General features: G+C 34.4%; 4 protein-coding genes and 1 long non-coding RNA gene across 10 annotated transcripts; 2 read left to right on the top strand and 3 right to left on the bottom strand.

Annotated features, from left to right (window-relative positions):
* The first annotated feature begins 341 nt into the window (after nucleotides 1-341).
* On the top strand, nucleotides 342-4820 carry LOC123215337 (glucose-1-phosphate adenylyltransferase large subunit 1-like). Of its 2 annotated transcripts, XM_044635386.1 has the most exons (16): nucleotides 345-725; nucleotides 1245-1565; nucleotides 1678-1800; nucleotides 1909-2082; nucleotides 2203-2295; nucleotides 2465-2548; nucleotides 2659-2714; nucleotides 2857-2950; nucleotides 3056-3168; nucleotides 3396-3468; nucleotides 3568-3648; nucleotides 3728-3814; nucleotides 3899-4003; nucleotides 4124-4230; nucleotides 4352-4412; nucleotides 4508-4820. In XM_044635386.1, exons 2-16 carry the CDS (start codon nucleotides 1335-1337, stop codon nucleotides 4607-4609), a joined length of 1584 nt encoding a protein of 527 aa, XP_044491321.1. In that variant the 5' UTR covers nucleotides 345-725; nucleotides 1245-1334; the 3' UTR covers nucleotides 4610-4820. The 2 variants fall into 2 exon arrangements, with proteins under 2 accessions (XP_044491322.1, XP_044491321.1); XM_044635387.1 differs by lacking the exon at nucleotides 2465-2548 and having other exon boundaries at nucleotides 342-725.
* LOC123215338 (mannan endo-1,4-beta-mannosidase 4-like) lies at nucleotides 4775-6676 on the bottom strand. Of its 2 annotated transcripts, none has more exons than XM_044635390.1 (5): nucleotides 6186-6676; nucleotides 5915-6100; nucleotides 5645-5767; nucleotides 5339-5544; nucleotides 4775-5263 (listed from the first exon to the last, which is right to left on the bottom strand). In XM_044635390.1, exons 1-5 carry the CDS (start codon nucleotides 6534-6536, stop codon nucleotides 4897-4899), a joined length of 1233 nt encoding a protein of 410 aa, XP_044491325.1. In that variant the 5' UTR covers nucleotides 6537-6676; the 3' UTR covers nucleotides 4775-4896. The 2 variants fall into 2 exon arrangements, with proteins under 2 accessions (XP_044491325.1, XP_044491323.1); XM_044635388.1 differs by having other exon boundaries at nucleotides 5909-6100; nucleotides 6186-6675.
* A 156-nt stretch (nucleotides 6677-6832) lies between these two features.
* On the top strand, nucleotides 6833-11907 carry LOC123216245. Of its 3 annotated transcripts, none has more exons than XR_006502209.1 (3): nucleotides 6833-7062; nucleotides 7192-7283; nucleotides 11702-11907. It is a non-coding gene; the product is annotated as an uncharacterized LOC123216245 (long non-coding RNA). The 3 variants fall into 3 exon arrangements; XR_006502208.1 differs by lacking the exon at nucleotides 11702-11907 and adding an exon at nucleotides 7445-7491; XR_006502207.1 differs by lacking the exon at nucleotides 11702-11907 and having other exon boundaries at nucleotides 7192-7441.
* Nucleotides 7578-9852, bottom strand: LOC123216244 (mannan endo-1,4-beta-mannosidase 4-like). 2 transcript variants are annotated; one of them, XM_044636645.1, is made up of 5 exons: nucleotides 9398-9852; nucleotides 9122-9316; nucleotides 8423-8560; nucleotides 8136-8341; nucleotides 7578-8011 (listed from the first exon to the last, which is right to left on the bottom strand). In XM_044636645.1, exons 1-5 carry the CDS (start codon nucleotides 9746-9748, stop codon nucleotides 7648-7650), a joined length of 1254 nt encoding a protein of 417 aa, XP_044492580.1. In that variant the 5' UTR covers nucleotides 9749-9852; the 3' UTR covers nucleotides 7578-7647. The 2 variants fall into 2 exon arrangements, with proteins under 2 accessions (XP_044492580.1, XP_044492581.1); XM_044636646.1 differs by having other exon boundaries at nucleotides 8423-8545; nucleotides 9398-9848.
* A 1951-nt stretch (nucleotides 11908-13858) lies between the features above and the next one.
* LOC123217555 (LRR receptor-like serine/threonine-protein kinase RPK2) lies at nucleotides 13859-17703 on the bottom strand. Its single transcript, XM_044638637.1, has one exon. It carries the CDS (start codon nucleotides 17420-17422, stop codon nucleotides 14063-14065), a length of 3360 nt encoding a protein of 1119 aa, XP_044494572.1. The 5' UTR covers nucleotides 17423-17703; the 3' UTR covers nucleotides 13859-14062.
* Nucleotides 17704-17861: the final 158 nt, after the last annotated feature.

The raw sequence follows: 17861 nt of genomic DNA, 5'->3' as shown, positions 1-17861 counted from the left end.
TAAATAACAATTTACCTTTAAAAATCTATAAAATTTTTTTAATCTCTGGTGATTGGACTGTTCCATGTTGCTATGGTTTCACTGTTGTCTTGTTGCTTGTTATTAGGTTACCTCTAGGTGTTTTTAAAATGTAATTAAGATAAAAAATATAGAGCGATTAAGATAAAAATGTAATTAATTTATACTAATATGAGTGTAATTAAGGGTGTATATGTTTTTAACATTATTATATATTTTGTACAAGGTGATACTAACAAAACAAAAAAAAGAATTTTTCAAATTTTAAAGTGAAAAAACTATATCATCAAAGCCCAGGTGGAACATAGTGATGAGGCCTGTTATTAAATGAGCAGCCGATGATTCAATTTATCTAATCTAACTCCGATGTGATGATTCCTCCTAATGCAAATATCCTTAACAAAGGATACATTTTTATGTACACATCTAAATCGTACCAGAATTCAAAAGTTTGTTTTGAAGGGAGTTACAGATTAAAGCAATTTGCTGTTTCAAATTGATCCTTCATTTTAGGAACTCAAGAGACGAGTCAGACATCACTTAGTCACCAGAAAAGTGCAGGAGATATTCTCTCCTGAATCTACTCTGAAAAAAATACAATTAAAGATAATGAAAGTAGGCATGGGTGGTACGGTAGCTCCCATGGAGTGCAAAAATGAGTATTAGTCCGTGTTTCCATTTCATTCAATGAATAGAAAGTCAGTCAGGTGAGTCATTTCTCTCTTTCATATTTAATTATTGTTTGGTGATTTGATGAAGCTTGTGCTTTGTCGTTGAAAAGAAACAACAAAGAGAGGTAAACGCGGTATGACTTTAAATGTTAACATGGTGGAGTGGATGTATATGTGGAGGAGACTTTTATTCTAAGCTGTTGAGAATCTCGAAATCGTAAAACTCCATTTTAAGAATGAGAGCTTTTGTAAAAAATAAAAAGTAATTGTGGGTTTTTGTTTTATTGTTGAAGTCATTCCTTCCTCCATTGTCAGGTAATTTGAACTTTATTTTATTCTAAATCATATTTCCATGATCAACATTAAAACAAAGCAGAGGTAGACCATTAATGCATATGGTGATTATCTGTCAGTTTTCATTATTCTCAACTTATTAAATATTATTAGATTTTAGTATATATTATAGAACTTCAGATTTCTGATCTCAATGAGTGTAATAATTACAAATCTTCAGATTTGAAATGAGTCCAGTTGTTTTGTGATCCCTGCATACAGGACAAGAGAGCAATCTAACAACAAAAGCCAACAGGGGCTCGTAGGAAGAATAGAACTCCTTGGCTATCGTGACGATAGAGAACAACGGCAATGGAGTTGCAGGGACTTAGCTCATTATCTCCTAGGATGCCATCATCATATCACCATAAAAGGTTGTCATTATCTTCCTCATTCTTGGGCAGTAGAGTGGAAAATCAGCAGCCCAACAGCATAATATCGGGCGTTCAGTTAAGGAAGTCAAACATTCCCACGAAAAGATGTACCACTATATACCGATTCTCGGTTAGTTCTATTCTTGCGGATGTAGCCGAAGATTTCATGGTAACTTCCACTCCTGCATTAATTGAAATTTAGTTTTCTAATAGCTCATAGTCTATATATATTGTTTTTAGTCGTTGCTGTTCTATAATGTAATTATGACACTGAAATGCAGACTTACCAGGCACCACTATTTGCTACACCAGAAGCAGACCCCAAAACTGTAGCCTCCATCATATTGGGTGGTGGAGCTGGGACACGACTTTTTCCACTTACTGAAAGAAGAGCTAAGCCCGCCGTAAGCTAACTCTTTAACTACTTTGTGGTTCTTTTAAGATTAGTATGAACCCAATGGCCTCTTACAATTTCACTCTTTTTGGTTGGTGGTCATATGTGATATTTTTAGGTACCAATTGGGGGGTGTTATAGACTGATAGATGTCCCAATGAGTAATTGCATTAACAGTGGAATTAACAAGATATATATCCTCACCCAATTCAATTCTCAATCTCTCAACCGGCACATAGCTCGAACCTATAATTTGGGAAATGGTGTGCATTTTGGTGATGGTTTCGTGGAGGTATGTTGAATCGCATAAATTTTTGAGATGGTAGTCAATTGTATACTTACCACTGAAACCTCTCCATTTTATTGGGTTAAATACTGTCATCTACTGATTCTGCTTCATTGATGGTAATAGGTTTTAGCTGCCACCCAAACGCCAGGCAAATCAGGGAAGAAGTGGTTTCAGGGTACAGCAGATGCTGTAAGACAGTTCATCTGGTTGTTTGAGGTATGCAAATTCTTCTTCAATCCATGAAATGTTTGGTGATGCACAAGAGTATATATATGTTTGTGAAATTAGGTTGATTAGAGGTACCTTTATTCAATTATACTCAGGAAAGATATCTGTGGATTTGATGTTATCAACAATGATAGCATATTTGTGGTTTTGTTTGTAGGATGCTAAGCATAGAAACCTAGAGAACATACTCATTTTGTCGGGTGATCATCTATATCGAATGGACTATATGGACTTTGTGCAGGTTAACCATAGCTGCTAGCTCAGTTATTTCTCTTGTCGATAATATTTCCACCTTCTATGCAAATTTTTCTTTTTATCTTTTGTTTTGAGAAAGATGAATTCTGTTTGCAGCATCACATTGATTCAGGTGCTGATATATCAGTTTCTTGTCTTCCCATTGATGACAGGTAATTAATTATTTATATATCATAACAGACCCTGTTTTGATTGAGCATGTACCAATTGCTTGCAAAAGAGCGTCATCCCCCTTAGAAAGATGTGATTGGTTGAAATTGGTTGAAATTCATTCTGATGTCTCATTTCCTGCAGTCGTGCCTCAGATTTTGGGTTGGTGAATATTGATGAAACAGGAAGGATCAGACAGTTTCTGGAGAAACCCAAGGGTGAAAGTTTGAGATCTATGGTTACTACTGTTTCCATTTTTCCTTGAATTAAATTTTTTGTTACTGAATGAATAGTCCATGGAAACTAGATTGAAGCTGATTCAAAATTTTTTTTGTTGTCTCAGCAAGTAGACACAACTATTCTTGGACTATCAGGTCAAGAAGCGAAGAATACCCCATACATTGCATCAATGGGTGTATATTTGTTCAAGACAGATATTTTATTGAAGCTTCTCAGGTTATTTTACGTGTTTTGCCAAGTTTTAGTGGTGACATATTGTGGTATCTACTCAATTTATCTTGTATGTTTTTCCCTGCTTTAATAGTTAGCAGAAACACAAGCAGAGTTATATGAGGGTTAAATGATTCTTCCCCACTGAATATAAGTAGACTGCTGTATGGTGCATTGCTAATTGACTGCTGACTGGATAATGTTTATTTCTCCCCAACTTTTTTCTTCTGCAGATGGCATTATCCAGAGGCCAATGATTTTGGCTCAGAAGTAATTCCAATGGCTGCAAAAGATTTTAATGTTCAGGTAGAATCTTGAATTTAGAAGTTCTATTTAGTTAATAGCTATGTCCCTAGTATTTCAACAGATCTCTCAAGCACTGTTATTTTTTTCTCTTCATGATAGGCATATTTATACAGTGGCTACTGGGAAGATATTGGGACTATTAAATCCTTCTTTGATGCCAATTTATCCTTGACTGATCAGGTAGTTTTCTTTTACATTCTCTGGCAACTGTCTTGTGTAAAAGGGTTACTATGATACTTACATTCTGTTTTATCTAAAGCCTCCCAAGTTCCAATTCTATGATCCATTGAAGCCAATCTTCACATCTCCCCGTTTTCTACCACCAACAAAAATAGAGAAATGCCAGGTATAATATAAATACGATAACAATAAAGATTTTATGGCTCTTTGCCGCATGTTGAGACTATAGAGCAACTGTTTGTTATTATAGGTAAAAGATTCTATAGTTTCCCATGGATGCTTTTTGAGGGAGTGCAGTGTGGAACATTCCATTGTGGGGATTCGCTCAAGACTGGAGTATGGTGTGGAGCTGAAGGTAACCTTTATTCCTTGTTCTCATTTATCATATCTATTATTCAAGGGACAACAATATATAAATCTAGATCTTGTTCAATTAATTATAAGTTCTGCATTTGTTTATACTTGTATTTCACAGGATACAATGGTGATGGGTGCTGACTATTACCAAACTGAGGTGGAGATAGCAGCTCTTTTGGCAGATGGGAAAGTTCCAATTGGCATTGGAAGAGATACCAAAATAACGTAAGTTTCTTCCTTCAACATCTATTGGGAAAATGCAAACCAAATTGAAAATTTCCGAATTTTTAACTCTTTGATAAGTTATGGCTTGATTCTAAATATTCAAACTTTTTGAATTTCTCAGGAATTGTATAATTGACAAGAATGCAAGGATTGGAAAGAATGTGATAATTGCAAACAAGGATGTAAGTTTTCGTTAATTGTTGTTCCCCTGATAAGTTGTTGTATGTCCATTTCTAACTCAAAATTGAAGCATTGTGCTACTGACTTGTATGAGCAGAAGGTGGAAGAGGCAGAGAAACCGTCTGAAGGATTCTACATTCGATCTGGAATTACGATAGTGTTGAAAAATTCTACAATAAAAGATGGGACGATCATTTAAAAAAGGATATGGCAGTGAAGAACATTAGGAGTGCACAAATGTGTATATACCACCAGTTCATGCTGTTTTAAGGACTGAGTTATGGAGCTTGGAAATGAAGTTTATCCAAATTTTTCCTCTGTATTTTGGCAGTTGAAATTACTAATGAAATTATAAGTATTTGAATTATAGAAAAGCTATCAATAATATCTTATTTTTATCTCTCTTTGTATTTCAAGGTAAATCAACATGACAAATTTTCTTTATTGATTGGATCTTTGCCTCCCAAACTACAAATTAGGCCAATTTTATTTCATAGGTGAGAGAGAATGTAGCTTGCGAGACTGTTCAGCAATGACCTTGGCAGTTGTTGGGCTCTCCTCCAAAATGACTTGATAGCCATCAGCATAGTTTTCCATTCCTTGGGTCATGAGTTGCCAAAAAATCCCACCAAGAAACGAACCGCCAGCTTTCGCACTAATGAAAATTGCATTGTATACATGCCCTAAATAATTGTTCCTTTTCTCAATGCTATATCCAGGAAGTCTATCAGATTTCCCAAATTCAGTAATTATGAGTGGCTTCTTTAAGACTGAATTACAGTCTTCAGTATGGGCTTGTATCCATCTATCTACAAAAGCTTGTTGGGCCCCATCAGTTGAATTAGGCTTTAACCTGCCATTCAATTCAAGTATAAAATTATGAAGATCTTAATAAATTTTTAGGAGGATGCTTTCGTTGATATATTACCAGTGCTCGGGGTACATGTGAACAGTTGTGAAATCGATTTGTGGGATTTGATTATTGGCAATGAAATCAGTTCCGACAGTAACATTGTTAGGATTATATTGCTTCCTGCTTTTAACTGATTCTCCATAGAAACCTTCAAGACCTATTTCCAATAGATGAAGATTATCGATTGACTTAACATATGCTGACATTTCTGTGATCCATTGCTGTTAAATTATTCAAAAGAAAAAAAAGTCAATCTCATAAAATAATTCACAATTAAGAATTTAAAATCTAATAGTGATTTTGTATGAGAGAGAATTTAGCCTGAAGTTTCTTTCCAGAGGGGTCGCTTCCGCACCGAGCTTCATTCATGAGTTCCCATGAAAAAATGGTAGTATCATCTTTATACATCACACCAGTAAACGAGTTCTTTCTTGTCAGCACGGCCTGCAGTATTGTCTCGATTGCATTACTTTTAAGAATAAAATTTTATCTATATGTATATATATATATATATATACACACACACACACACACACAAAGCTTTAAAACATGTATATAAAAAATTAAAAGGAACTAGTTAATGGCCTTGACGTGGTTCTTGTAATATTGTTTGACGACAAGATTTGTGTAAAAGTCATCATTCTTCAGAGACTGGCCACGTTCCCTTGCCCACTGGACATACTGCGGCCTTCCTCCATAATCCTCGAAGTTATTCACCAGGCTTAAGATCAAATAAACTCCATATTTCTTAGCTTCTGATATTACAAAGTCCAGTCCCTGAAAATAACCATGAAAATTATTTAATCCCTCGTTTAATATATAGGACATAAGAGAAGACATTTTTAGTGAAGAAATGGAGTGCCTTAAACATATCTTCATTGTATGAACCAGGAGAAGACTGAAGGGGTGTAGCACCACCATCGCTAAAAGCCCAAATTCTTGCAATATTCATGCAATATTTGGAGGCTTGTTGAAAAGTTGATGTCACCTTCACCCTTGTAGATGGATCGGCTGCTAAGAACATCATCCAATATGCATTGAAACCATTCAAGTATAAACGTTTCCCATTCATCACAAAATGACATCCATTCACTCGGGCAAAACTAGGAAGATTAGAGTTGTTTCCATTTTGGCAGTTTGCAATTTGAAAGATTGTTATCATTAGAGTTAGAGCCAAGAGAATGGAACAGTTGAAACATCTTGCTCCTAACATTGCTTAAAATTTAGCAGAAAGAAAGTCTTTTTGGAAGAAACGTATGGATTTCTACCAACTGGAAGATGATGGTTAATTTTACAAAGCACTCACTCTAATAATGTTAAAGTTGTGTGGTTCATGTGAGAGAGAATTCAACGGGGGACGATTCTTAGCATGCTCTACAAGGAGTCTGTATTTATAAGGAAAAAAATGTACTATTGTATATATGAAGTTTAGTGTGTTACATAACTCTATATATATGTATATTTATTAAAGAATAAAATCTCTAAACGGAAACTACATAATGTATACAACAAAATAGAATCAAAGAATATTTGGAAGGAAACTAAATCATCAAATTTAGAATTATGACTTCAACATCATCCACCATAACTGCTAGATATCCCAATGAGTACTATCATCAACAGTGGAATTAACAAGATATGTAGCCTCACCCAATTCAATTCTTAATCTCCCAACCCATTAGATTGCTGGAACATATAATTTGGAAAATGGTGTGAATTTTGGTGATGGTTTTGTGGAGGTATGTTGAATTGCATACATTTTTGAGATGGCAGTCAATTGTATACTAACCAATGAAACTTTTTTTCCCCTTTTCTATCATCTACTGCTTCTGCTTCTAATTATGATTCTGTTTCACTGATGGCAATAGGTATCAGCTGCCACCCAAAGGCAAGGCAAATCAAGGAAGAATTGGTTTCAGGGTACAAAGATGTTGTAACACAGTTCATCTGGTTGTTTGAGGTATGTAACTTAATTCTTCTTCAATCATTGACTAGTTGGTTGATGAACAGGAGTATATATATGTGTCAAATTAGCTATTTGATTAGAGATATCTTTATTTGATTGTACTCCGGAAAGATATATTAGCAATGATGACAACTTATTTGTGGTTTTGTTTGTAGGATGCTAAGCATAGAAACCTTAAGAATATACTTGTTTTTTGGAGTGATCATCTCTATCGAATGGACTACATGAAATTTTTGCTGGTTAACCATAACTGATAACTTAGTTATGGGTGTATATTTGTTCAAGACAGAAATCAACATGATAATTTTTCTTTATTGATTGGATCTTTGCCTCCTTAATTAAAATTTGGCAAATTTTATTAAGTGGGTGAGAGAGAGTGTAGCTTGCGAGATTGTTCAGCAATGACATAGGCAGTTGTTGGGCTCTCCTCCAGTATGACTTGATAGCCATCAGCATAGTTCTTCATTCCTGGGGCCATGAGTTGCCAAAAAAGCCCACCAAGACATAAGCCACCATCTTTTGCACTCATGAAAATTGCATCGTATACATGCCCTAAATACTTGTTCCTTTTCTCAATGCTAAATCCAGGAAATTTACCAGATTTTCCAAATTCACCAATTATTAGTGGTTTCTTTAAGACTGAATTACAGTCTTGGATATGGGCTTGTATCCATCTATCCACAAAAGCTTGTTGGGCCTCCTCACTTGAATTAGGCGATAACCTGTAATTCAAAAATAGTGAGAGCAGATTTTAGTTTTTACAGTTACTACTTACAAATTATGAAGATTCTTAAGAAATATATAAAATCCAGAGGAACTATGAGGATGCTGTTCTTGATATATTACCATTGCTCAGGGTAAATATGAATAGTTGCGAAATCGATTTCTGGGATTTGATTGTTGGCAATGAAATCAGTCCCGGTAGGAAAATTGTTAGGATTGTATTGCTTCTTGCTTTGAATTGATTCTCCATAGAAACCTTCAAGCCCTGTTTCTAACAGATGAAAATTATCTATTGACTTAACATGTGCTGCCATTTCTCTGATCCATTGCTGTTAAATTATTCAAAAGAAAAAAAGGTCAATCTCACATAACAAAATCTAATAGTGCTTGTGCATGAAAGAGAAAATAACCTGAAGTTGGCTTCCAGAGTGGTCGCTTGAGCAACGAGGTTCATTCATGAGTTCCCAAGAAAAAATGGTAGGATCATCTTTATACGCCACACCAGTAATAGAGTTCTTTCTCGTCAATATGGCCTGCACTATTGTCCCCTTCACATTAATTTCGAAAGTATAATTATGTCTACAAATAAAATGGAACTAACTAATGAGAGATGGATTCGGAAAATTGATTAAAATAGTAACCTTTTTAGTGTTTTATCCATATATAATCATCTTTTTTTTTTCTTATTATATAAATATTATCACTTTTTAAATTGATTTTGTATTTAAAAGAAGAATGTTATAGGATTTGGGGTTGACTAGATAGATTGACTGATCAAGCACTTGACTAACCAATTTTTAAAAAATTAATTGAAAAAATAAATTGGTTGGTTAGGTGTTTGGCCGACCAGCCAGCCATTTGACCAATTTTTTTTTTATAATTTCATCTCATATTTCAGTCTTAATTAGATGAGTGATTGAGTTTTATGTCTTGACTGAATGAATTTATATCTGAGTGGGTGAGTCTTGATTGGATGAATATGAAACTTAAAAATACTTTAAATAATGTATGTTTTAGGTTATATATGTATAATAAGGAAAAAAGTAATTATATATAGACACAAGAGGAAAAAAAATAGGGCATTTTAATCAAATATCCGAAAAATTCACCTTGATATGGTTTTTGTAGTATTCTTTGACGACAGGATTTGTATAAAACTCGTCTTCATTCTTCAGAGACTGACCACGTTCCCTCGCCCACTTAACATACTCCTGTCTTCCTCCATAATCGTTGAAGTTATTCACTAAGCTTAAGATCAAATAAACTCCATGTTTCTTAGCTTCTGATATTACAAAGTCCAGTCCCTGAAAATAACCATGAAAATTTAATCCCTCACTTAATATATAATGATAAAAGAAGAAGCTTTTAGTAAAGAAATTAAGTGCCTTAAACATGTCTTCATTGTATGAACCAGGAGAATACTGAAGGGGTGTATCACCACCATCGCTAAAAGCCCAAGTTCTTGCAATATTCATGCCATATTTGGAAGCTTGTTGAAAAGTTGATGTCACCTTCACCCTTGTAGATGGACCGGCTGCAAAGACCATCATCCAATATGCATTGAAACCATTCAAGTATAAACGTTTCCCGTTCATAACAAAATGACTTCCATCAATTCGGGCAAAACTAGGAAGATTAGAGTTGGTCCCAAGTTGGCAGTTTCCACATTGAAAGATTGTTATCATTAGAGTTAGAGCCAAGAGAATGGAACAGCTGAAAAACCTTGCTCCTAACATTCCTTAAAATTGGGCAGAAAGAAAGTCTTATCAGAAGAAACGTTTGGATTTCTTCCCACTGGAAGATGATAATTTACTTTTCAAAGCACTCACGCCAATATGTTGAAGTTGTGTGGCTTATATGAGAAAGAATTCAAGGGGCAATGGGGGATGATTGTTGGCATGCTCCGCAGGGATTTTGTATTTTGAAAGAAGATAATGTATTTTGGGAAACAACGCGACAAAATTGTGCAGGTTGCATGACCCTCCTCTCCGAAACTAATTCCCTTCAGAATTAACCATATTTATCCTTTTTTGCCCACCAGCATTGCCCGGCTGATATCATCAGGCATCAGCTCTAACCACATTTGTCCTTTTTTGCCTTTGATTTGTCTTTTCTTCTATTATGTATAATATATATAATATATATACGTCTCTTCATTTCTTGATTATTTCAATTGGTTAAATTTTAACATGTACAAGTAGGGAAAACGACTATGTCCCACCCAAATTTCAGCTCACTGTTAAAGTCACATTCATGAGAGATGAAAAACTCAAACTTTCACCCATGACCAAACTTCTGTAATTTTTTTCTGTTAAAGAGAGGGTTAAAATAATCATTTTATTGTTTATATTAAAAATTATAAAATTTATTACTTTTCAACCCCCCAAATTTTAGAAACTAATATTTCACCTTTACCTAAAATTTTTAAACTTTGAAAAGTAATATTTTCACCCTCAAACCTAGGGTTTCCATATTTTTCATAATGCAACCACCCCCCATAACTTTCAAAATAACAGTTTCATCCTCACTCTTCAACTTCATCTTTCAATGACGTCTCTAGCATCCTATTTCTCCTAGTGGATGACGGTGGTGTGATGAAGAGGTCTCCATCTCCTCGTCGCACAGTGCGATGAAGAGACATAGATCTCCATCTCCTTATCACACGGTGTGACGAAGAGATGAAAATTTCTTCTTCGCACGACCCAGATGATGAAAGACGATGCTTTGTCGTCCTTCATCGCTTGTCGTGTCTGGACAACCCGACGACGAAGCATCGTCTTTCGTCTATTCTTTCATATCTAAAAGACACTTCGTTGTCCAGATCTGGACAACGAAGGTTCGTCCTTCGTCTTCCTTTGTAGTCGGAGAAGGGAGATCGGTGGAAAGAGTTAGTCGTTGATGGTGGTCGGAGAAGGATGCAAACCCTAGGGGTGAAATCTAAACTTTTCAAACTTTGAGGATAGGTTAAAATGTTAGTTTTTAAACCTAGAAGGGGGAAATGATAAAAATTTTGAAGTTCAAGGTTTATAAAAAAGTGACGATTTTACCTTTGTCTTTAACTGAAAATTTGAACGACAATTTGATCATAGATAAGAGTTTGAGTTTTTTATCTCCCATAGATATGACTTTGAGATTGGGCTAAACTTTGGGTGGGCTCTCTGATAATTCTTGGAACTAGTAAAAAGCTCTTTATCAAATGCTTGCTAGGTGAACGTTGAGTCCATGAACTACTCGACCCAAATGCAGCAATTTGCTGTCGGGAAATTAAAATTTTTAGCCTTTTTTTTTACCGTGTATACATATATACCACTCATTCTAAAACTTAAACAAATATACCGCAATAGTAATCTAATTTTTTAAAATACCCCTCTTAAAATAACTTATACAAAGATTCTCTCTTTTTCTCTACAACTTTTTTTCTCTTTTTCCTCAGCTGAGGAAGGAATCCTTGCAGCATGAAAAAGATAAAATAAAATATTAATGGAAAAAGATACGTGATTGAACAATAAAACCTGTGAGAAAACCATTATAAAATATTCAATTTGAACACAAAGGAGGGAGAGACGAAAATTTAATTTTATTGTGACTTCATGTTGTTAGATTGTTTAATGTTATTATTTCATGTTGTTTCTATTGTTTAAAGTTATTATAATATTGTTTAATGTTGTAGTGATGGTTGTAAAATACAGATCAGAAAAAATTCCAGAAGAAGAATAGGTTGGCGTTAACGCCAACCCCTCGGACCCCAGTGAATTTATTTATTTTTTTCTGTTTTTTTCTATTATACTCAATTCTTTTATTTTTTATGTTTGCATATTCCAATCTGATGCTCATATATGTATTATTTTTTTTGTCTTGATAGAGAGTTATATAAAAAATTATAAAATTATCATTATCATTTTCTTTTATTTTTTATTATATTAATTTAAATTTAGATCAAATTTCAAATTAATCTAATTAAATTAAATTAATGTAAATTTGGATTAAATTAAAATTTAATTTTAAAAATTTTAAAAAGGTGGGCGTTCAGACTTTTAGAAAAAAATTTTAAATTAAAATGGTCCAACCCTTTTCATTTGCAATAAGCGCCAACCCTTGGCGCCAGTTTCTATGTAAAAAGGGTTGGCGTCCCCAACCCTTGTTTTTTTGCAATAGGGTCGGTGCTTTTTCCTTTTTTTTTTTTTCAATGATATCAACCTTTATTTTTAATAATTAATTTTTTTTAGTTAAACATCAACTCTTTATTTTTTTCTGATAAAATCTTATTAAATAATTTTTTTTAATCATATCACAGAGAAAAAAAGATCTCTCTACATAAATTTTCACTTGAAAACTATGAAAATAAAGAGAAAAAATTATAAAAAAAATATTTATATGAATCATTTCATTTTAAAAGAGATATTTTAAAAAAATAAATTACTGTTATGATATATTTATTTAAAATTTAAAATTAATAATATATATATACATAAATTAAAATATGACTAAAAATTTCAATTTTCCCTACCGTCCAGACCCGGTTCACTGGTTCACTGCCAATGGCATCTCTCTCACTGTCAGTTTAAACAAATCATTCTCTCAGCTGTTATTGTGAAGGCGCTGCTGATGATGCTCTAGTGGAGTTGCTTGTACCAGCCCAATTCCTATATAAGTTTTGGACCACACAAGTCAACATTTATCCAAGAGCCCATATTATGATTTGGACAAAGGCTGACCTATATACACGCAACAAAGTTTGATATAACTTGTGGCGGAAGAGATCAAACCAAATACAAACACCTTATTTATAACCTGATACAATTATGGAGTATTTAGTTCAGACAATCTTTTATCATTAAAATTAATTTTTTTTATAAAATAAATTATTTAAAAAATTATTAAATATAAATAATTATTATATTTGATAAAATTTGATATAAATAAATAAATATAAATATTTATTATGTTTAGTTAAAAATATTAAATAAATTAATTTACTTAAATATCCTTAAATATAATTATTTTAAAATATTGTGTATACTATTTGTTATGTTAATTGAAAATAAAATTATTTTGTCCTAAAAAATTAATAAATAAAAATATAATTATAATAAAATTAAAATTACCTTGATAATATTTTAATACTCAAAATAAATATGATAATCAGATTACCACTTACATCACATGTCACATTACCATTGATAATAAAATATTACTGTAATATATTACTAACAAACTAAATAAGATAATATAAATAATAAAAGATAGATTATTAAAATAATATTTATTATCTAAAACCAAACAATCTCTAAGAGTCAAACAAACGTAAATCAAGAAGTTATAGTATTTTACTAATTTTGTTTATCCCTTGGGTAAAATTCCATATATTGCATTTGCTAATATTGTTGGTTAATTATTATTATTATTATTTTTAAGAATTGTTTCATCAAGATTTATGTGAATTCATCCGCAATCGGGTTACTTAGGATCAGTAGTTAAAAGAGCGGTGGATATCAAATTCAACACCTTTAATAACAAAGAGTTTAAAACAATGAATTTAATCAATAATTTAAAAATACAGGTGCCTCATTTCTAATGCAGAAAAACCTAGAGAAGATTATTACAGATAGATCTCTAAAGAATTTCCAAAAACAATATACTGGAGACATAAAATGAATTGGAATGATTCTACTGTCAAATACATTCATACCCATGATTGAATCTTTACCTGAAGCAACAATTGCTATCAAAGTGAAATTTGAGGAAACTCGTACTTATCGACTCAATACTTAACAATACCATTAAATAAAAAATCTAAGCTGAAATCATGGCAAATAATGAAGGCTTCACAATCACACAAGCAGTACAGAAAAGTGGTATACTGAATAAGCAGCTCTCATCAAAGAAGACACATATTTTAAATGAAAAGAATTGGTTACAAAATATAGCAAGGCTGCCTCTATTGGATTCTCTACAAGAATGTAGCTTAGAATGATAAAACCAATTGTGAACTACAAAATCAATAGAATGCTAGTGTTAACTTACACAAGTGGGTATCTTCGTAACCTCCACTAAGATGGGGGCTGAATCTGCTTTAACCGTTGGGCGACTTGCCTCATAGATGGTCTGTTAGAAAGAGATTCACCTGTACATGTAATAGCCAATCGAAGCATCTCAATCAGATCATCATGGGGTCCTCTATCCCATAGCCCAGCTGTGAAAAATTCACTAGGCCGCCCCTGAAGTAGTAGCATACTTGCCCAAGCCACTATATTGAAGCCATTTCCAAACGAAGAGAACGACGGATCCAAAGCCTTCTTGTCAGATATTAATTCAAGAAGGACAACACCATAACTATACACATCTGCCTTATCAGACACACGGCATGTCATTGCATATTCAGGAGCAACATAACCAAAAGTCCCTGCCACATCAGTAGTGGCATGTGTCTCTGAAGTACCCAAAAGCCTTGCAAGGCCAAAATCAGATAGATATGCATTTAAGTTATTATCCAATAATATGTTGCTTGGTTTGATATCACGATGCAATACCCTAGGGACACACTCATCATGTAAATAAGCTAGGGCACGTGCAACATCCAAGGCAATCTTGTGCAGCATACTCCATTCCACGCTTCTCCTTGGCCGTTCCTGGATGAATTTTTCTAGATTGCCACCAGGCAAGTAGTTGTAGATTAGGAACATTTCTGCCTCACTGACATGGTAACCAATCAATGTTACAAGGTTAGGATGTTGCACTCTTCCAAGAGTTTTGATCTCAGCATCAAACTGTTGAACACCTTGGAACCGCCCAACTGAAAGCCGCTTCACTGCTACTACAACTCCTGGACTGATCTCAGCCTTGTATGTGGCTCCAAACCCTCCACTTCCAATGCAATTTTGAACATTGAAACCAGCTGTAGCCCTAACAACATTTTCATATGTCAGCTGAGCACCAATATTGTGGAATATCACAACCTCTTTCCTTACTGAACCACGATCAGCCACAGAATTGCATGAAAATTTCTTCATACATACAAGGAGAAACACCAAGGCTACAAGGACAGAAAAGATGATTGTGGCTGAAGTGATGGAGGCAATTTCTATAGGATTGAACACACTGCTGTTTCTCTGCATGCTTCCAGTAGGATAATTAGCATTTTGTTGGGAAATACTTCCAGAATGTTGCTTCTCCCAGTCAGAGGATGAAGAATCATCATGACATGGTTGAAGACTAGGATTTCCTTGCACACTTTCGCATTTTATCAAAGTGGAGTTTAAAGGGACAGATCCAGACAAATTGTTGAAAGACACATCGAATACTGAGAGTGAAGCTGTGGTACTGAAGCCAGAGGGTATGTGCCCAGTGAGGTTGTTATGATCTAACCTCAAAATTTTGAGGTTCTCAAGTTTGACCAAACCAGGTGATATCTCCCCAGACAAAGAATTCCAAGAAAGTTCCAAAACCTCCAATGATGTCAACTGAGCTAACTCTTGCGGTATAGCGCCAGTAAAGTTATTACTGGACAGAGAAAAATACTTCAAGTCCTTCAGATTACCAATATAGGATGGTATGACACCTTGCAATTGATTTCTACTAAGATTTAGGTGAACTAGGGAATCAAAGTTAGCAAAACTCTTAGGAATCAGACCAACAAATTCATTTCCTGCCAAGTTCAGAAATTTCATACTTCTACAATGGCTGCCAATATCTAAAGGAATTTCACCTATAATTTTGTTGTCACCAATATCAAAGATCAGACCGTCCAAACCGAGGCACATATCAAATGAATATGATGAAATATTTCCCTTAAGATTATTCCCACCAAACCAAACACCGTAGAAAGGCTTACTACGAAAATCATCAGAATAAATTAAAAAGGGAGGAAGCGGGCCAATGAATAGATTGCTGCTAAAATCATGCAATACAACCAGACCATTGGAACGAGAAGCCAAAGGGGCAACGGTAGTGAGAGCTTTACCGTAGAAGAAAGACTTATAAAAACCAAGTAAGTCAACATATGACATTAACAAATTCATATACATCTTAGAACATCCACTGTGAAAAAATTTGTGAATTTCTCCAGACAAAAAATTCTGGCTAACATTAAAGAAAACCATGCATGGCACAGAAATTTCTTCAGGAACTAACCCAGTCAAGTTATTCGAGCTCAGATCAAGAAAGTATAAGTTCTTACATTTACCGAATGATGCAGGTATTTGTCCTGTAAAGAAATTTTGTGCTAAGTTTAGCATCTCCAATTTAGAACATAATTCCCAGTTCGGTGGAAAAGTGCCCTCCAAATTCATTCTTGGTGCCCAAAGTACACTAATATTTGGCAGTCTAGTAATACTGTCAGGTAATACCCCGTCAAAAAAGTTAAAATCCTTTTCCCCCCCAACCACCTGCTGATTTGGCAAACTATCATTATCTCTTGAAAACAGAGGATCATAGGTACTTTTCAGCACAAGCACTTTTAACTGCTTACAGTTGCCCAACTCTGGCGGCAAAACACCACTCAAGAAATTCTGGGACAAATCCAGAACTTCAAGATTCACGAGTTGACCAAAACTCGCCGGAATATTATCTTGCAACCTATTTGAAGACAAGATTAATGACCGCAGCTCAAAGCAATTCCCCAAGTTTGAAGGAATGGAACCAGAAAGTAAATTCCCAGCTAAATGAATGTGCTCAAGACTCCGACAATTTTCACCCAATTCCAGTGGAATCGAACCGCTTAAGAAATTAAACCATAGAGACAAAACTTGCAAACCTGAAAAATTACCAAAAAAATCTGGAATTGTTTCGTTAAGTTGATTCCCAGAAAGATTAATGATCCGTAAAGAAGTACAATTTTGGATAGTGCGTGGTATAGGTCCATAAAAAGCATTAAACCCCAAATCAAGAATCTCCAAAAGCGAAAGCCGGCCAATTTCCAGAGGAAGCTCTCCAAAGAACCCATTAAACCCCAGTAACAAAACCCTCAGCTGAGTAAGACCACCAATTGCGGGTGACAACTGTCCTCTCAATTTTGATGAGGAATTATTGTCAACACTCTCACGCCCGCAAGGAAAGAGTAAAGAAAAGTTACCTCCAGTAGCTGAAAGAGAAAGTAGAGAGCAAGTATGATTGAAATTAGAGGACAGATTGAGAGCAGCAACTCGACGTGAAACTGGGTCACAGGTAACACCATACCAAGAACAAACATCTCTGTCTTTAGGGTTCCAATTAGAAGTCAACCCTAGTCGGTCTTCTATTATAGCAGATTTGAGCTGAAGTAATGCATTTTTATCTTCATCCGCACCATCCGCTGAAGCCAAAGCCACTAAACTGAAAAATACTTGGATAACGAGAAGAACACACCAAGATTTATGAAGTAACAGAAAGTAACCTTGCTTATGATGATTACATTCTTGCAATTTCTTTGTCATTTTGAGAATTTCAGGGAGTGTAAAGACAAGCAGAAGAAGCAGAAGAAGAAGAAGAAGAAGAAGCCAAGGCCTAGAAAAGAAGTAAGAAACTATAGATTGTCATGAAAATACAGAGTCGTGTGGAAAGTAGAAACTTTGCAGAAGCGAAGTAACGAAGAAGTGAGCAGTTGGATGTGTGAAAAGAGTGACAGTGAACCGTCATGAATACAGAGAGAGAAGCGTAAAGTTTCCAAGTATTTACGTAGAAGAGTCTGATGTATACACTATAAAGAAGTTAAAATGCAAGAGCTTTTTCTGTCGGCCAAAATCCAAATGCCAACCCAGTACATTCTCAGATTCTTATCGTCTAATCTTGATTTTATTGCCTTATTAAATTAATCATGATACTATGCACGCAATCTTATTAAGATCATCATACTCCTCCTTTATTTGTTTGTCC

This window comes from Mangifera indica, chromosome 5, assembly GCF_011075055.1.
Source record: "Mangifera indica cultivar Alphonso chromosome 5, CATAS_Mindica_2.1, whole genome shotgun sequence".
Classification (NCBI taxonomy): domain Eukaryota; kingdom Viridiplantae; phylum Streptophyta; class Magnoliopsida; order Sapindales; family Anacardiaceae; genus Mangifera; species Mangifera indica.
The sequence above is the reverse complement of the archived record's forward strand: the minus strand, read 5'-3'. Positions and strand labels throughout refer to the sequence as shown.